General features: G+C 35.0%; 1 protein-coding gene across 1 annotated transcript; it reads left to right on the plus strand.

The window, feature by feature from the left end:
* The first annotated feature begins 1,721 nt into the window (after positions 1-1,721).
* On the plus strand, positions 1,722-2,564 carry LOC143625756 (uncharacterized). Its single transcript, XM_077096012.1, has one exon. It carries the CDS (start codon positions 1,722-1,724, stop codon positions 2,562-2,564), a length of 843 nt encoding a protein of 280 aa, XP_076952127.1.
* Positions 2,565-2,834: the final 270 nt, after the last annotated feature.

Here is a 2,834-nt window from a genome sequence, read left to right on the forward strand (position 1 = left end):
ACTTTTTTCTTGGCACTAAATTACCTATAACGTTACACTATAAGGGTCTTATAAATTAATTTTTAAGGACGCTTTGTATGTGTATCAAAAGATTAAAGGTAGGTAAACACATGTTAAAACATTGTAAAAGTGGTCTTTTATGTTTTTATTGGGACGCTTTCTAGGTTGTTAATGGATATTTTATGCGACCATAATTGGTTTCATAATCTTATTTGGGATATCAGGATGCTTTTCGAGTTCCGAGACTTATTATGACCCCTTTACATGAAACTTTTTTCTCGTTGGTCCTATTAAATGAAAGGTCCTATAAAATAACATTTTAGGACGCTTTTGTGTGTACTAAAAAGCCCTTTTTGTTGTAGTGAAACCTGTAAAACCATACGTTCCACCAATTCCTTATCCAGCTCGCCTGAAGCATAAATAGATCGAGAATTTATTTTATGACAAGTGCCTCTATAAGAAATCCTACCTTACATCGCGGAAATCAAGGGTAATTTAAAGAACTCACTCGACTAGATAGACAAAGAGGATAAATCAAATCTAGACGGACTCCTTACAGAGAATTAAATCTAGCATCTTAACCAACCAAGACCTATCACATAATCTATCACCTTACAGTTATTTAGATTAGCAACACACGTAAGTCTACTTGATTAATTATTATTGTTCATATGGTTTTAATGCATATCAACTACAAACTAGTCAAAAACACATAGTAGATGACCTAACAGAATCCTATTATATGAAAGACAATCACAAAAAAAAATATGTGAAACAATAAAAACTCACCAAACAAACTTAAGCACACATATGCAACCAACGAAAAACAATTAACCTCTTACTTACTCATAAATCCATAAACGAAAACTAAAATCAAAAATCAACAAAAGTTCATCATAAGCCTAGGCTGTGTAAAGGGTTTAGTCAACAACCATACTCAATAACAAACTAAATAAATAACGTTCAAAAACTGAATTCATAAATAAAACAATAAATTCAATCCAACTAATAATGATGTTTGGATGAGTAGGTGTTGAACCAAGACGTTCTCCGCTCGAACCAACTCGTGCTTCCTTCTCTTTCTTTCTTTACTTTGCGGCTGCCCCCTCTTTTGATGGCTGCCTCTTCGTGTCCAGGGGTCCACCCTTCCAATTTGTTTCTTTTACGGTTGTGTGTTTTTTAAGACACACCAATTACCCATACTTTATAGTGTTTAAAACCTGATGGCCCACTTCTGTACATTACCAGCCCAAGTGCCAAAAAAAAGTTATAATCCACTACGAAGGCCTACTCCATGATCCATCCAACAAGCCCATCTACAAAATCGTAATAAGCTCTTTAATGTAATAAATCAATAATAAGCTTTCTATTCTTTCTTTTGTTTTCATGTTTTTAGACGAGAAACATATGGAGATGCCATATTTTAACTTATAAAAATAATATATAAATTTGCATTAGTTTCAATTCTACTCGTCATGCATGCATCATTTAACTAACAAAAGAAAACAATTCATTATAATAATAATTATTATTAATATTATAATAATTATTATTATTAATATTATTATTATTATTATTCGTTGCTCTCAAGTTTAGTATAAATACTCCAATTTAGCTCGTTGTCTCATGAAACTATTAAATATTCAATGTGAACCGGGACCGAATATAATCTAATAAAAACTACCCCAGAGCTACTCAAGAGTTATGCCATGTAATACTCAATGAAAAAATTCTCTGCCATTCTCCAGAACAAGCTTCCAAAGAAGATGACTGATCCAGGAAGTTTCACTATCCCCTGTTTGATGAAAAACTTGTTTGTCAACAATGCCTCAGCCGACCTATGGGCCAACATCAACCTAATGACTTTTATGGTTTTCTCCAAGTTAGGACTGGGAGAACACACTCCAACCCATATGAGCATTCAGCTAGCCGATAGATCAGTGAAATACCCAAGAGGCATAGTTGAGAACATGTTAGTCAAAATCGTCAAGTTTGTCTTTCCAGTTGACTTCGTTATTTTGGACATGGATGAAGACACTTATGTACCCCTCATATTAGGAAGACCATTCTTAGCTACCGCTAGAGCGCTCATATATGTTTGCACCGGAAAACTCACACTTAGGGTAGAGGATGAGGAAGTAACTTTTGACATAGGAAAGTCAATGAAACACCCACCGTACATAGATGATTCTGCATACTCTTTGGATATGTGTGAATCAATAGTGAGCTATCATTTAAGGAGAACAATTGAGAAGGAAGGATGGGACACACAATTGATTAAAGAAAAAGCGCATGCTGTCAATTCAGGTAATCAAGCCATGGAGGAAGAAGAAAACAACTCTGAAGAAACATTTGAAGAAGTAGATAGACTTTTAGAACCTAAAGCCAAACATTTTGTTGAAGATCCACCTACTTTAGAGCTTAAGGAATTACCCAAACACCTGGAGTATGCTTTCCTCGAAGGTAAATCTCAATATCCTATTATCATTTCCTCTGATCTCTCAAATAATGAAAAAGAGAGACTTCTAGAAGCTCTTAAATCTCACAAGAAAGCCATCGACTAGAAAAATGTGGACATTAAAGGCATCGGCCCGTCGTTTTGTACCCACAAGATTTTAATGGAAGAAGACTTCAAATGGTAGTGACGCACCAGAGATAACTGAATTCGAATACGCAAGTCGTGGTAAAAAAGGAAGTTCTCAAACTACTTGATGTAGGACTGATTTAACCCATATCTGATTTCCCATGCGAAAGTCCTGTTCAAATAGTCCTGAAGAAGGGAGGAATGACGGTCGTCGCCAATGACAAGAATGAATTTATTCCTATGAGAACCA

The sequence above is a fragment of the Bidens hawaiensis genome, unplaced genomic scaffold, assembly GCF_021521415.1.
Source record: "Bidens hawaiensis isolate Kalapana, Puna unplaced genomic scaffold, B.hawaiensis_p1.1 tig00004234_1, whole genome shotgun sequence".
Classification (NCBI taxonomy): Eukaryota; Viridiplantae; Streptophyta; class Magnoliopsida; order Asterales; family Asteraceae; genus Bidens; species Bidens hawaiensis.

Excerpts from the sequence above, each read along its gene's own strand:
- LOC143625756 (XM_077096012.1), top strand. The coding sequence starts at position 1,722 with ATGAAAAAATTCTCTGCCATTCTCCAGAACAAGCTTCCAAAGAAGATG.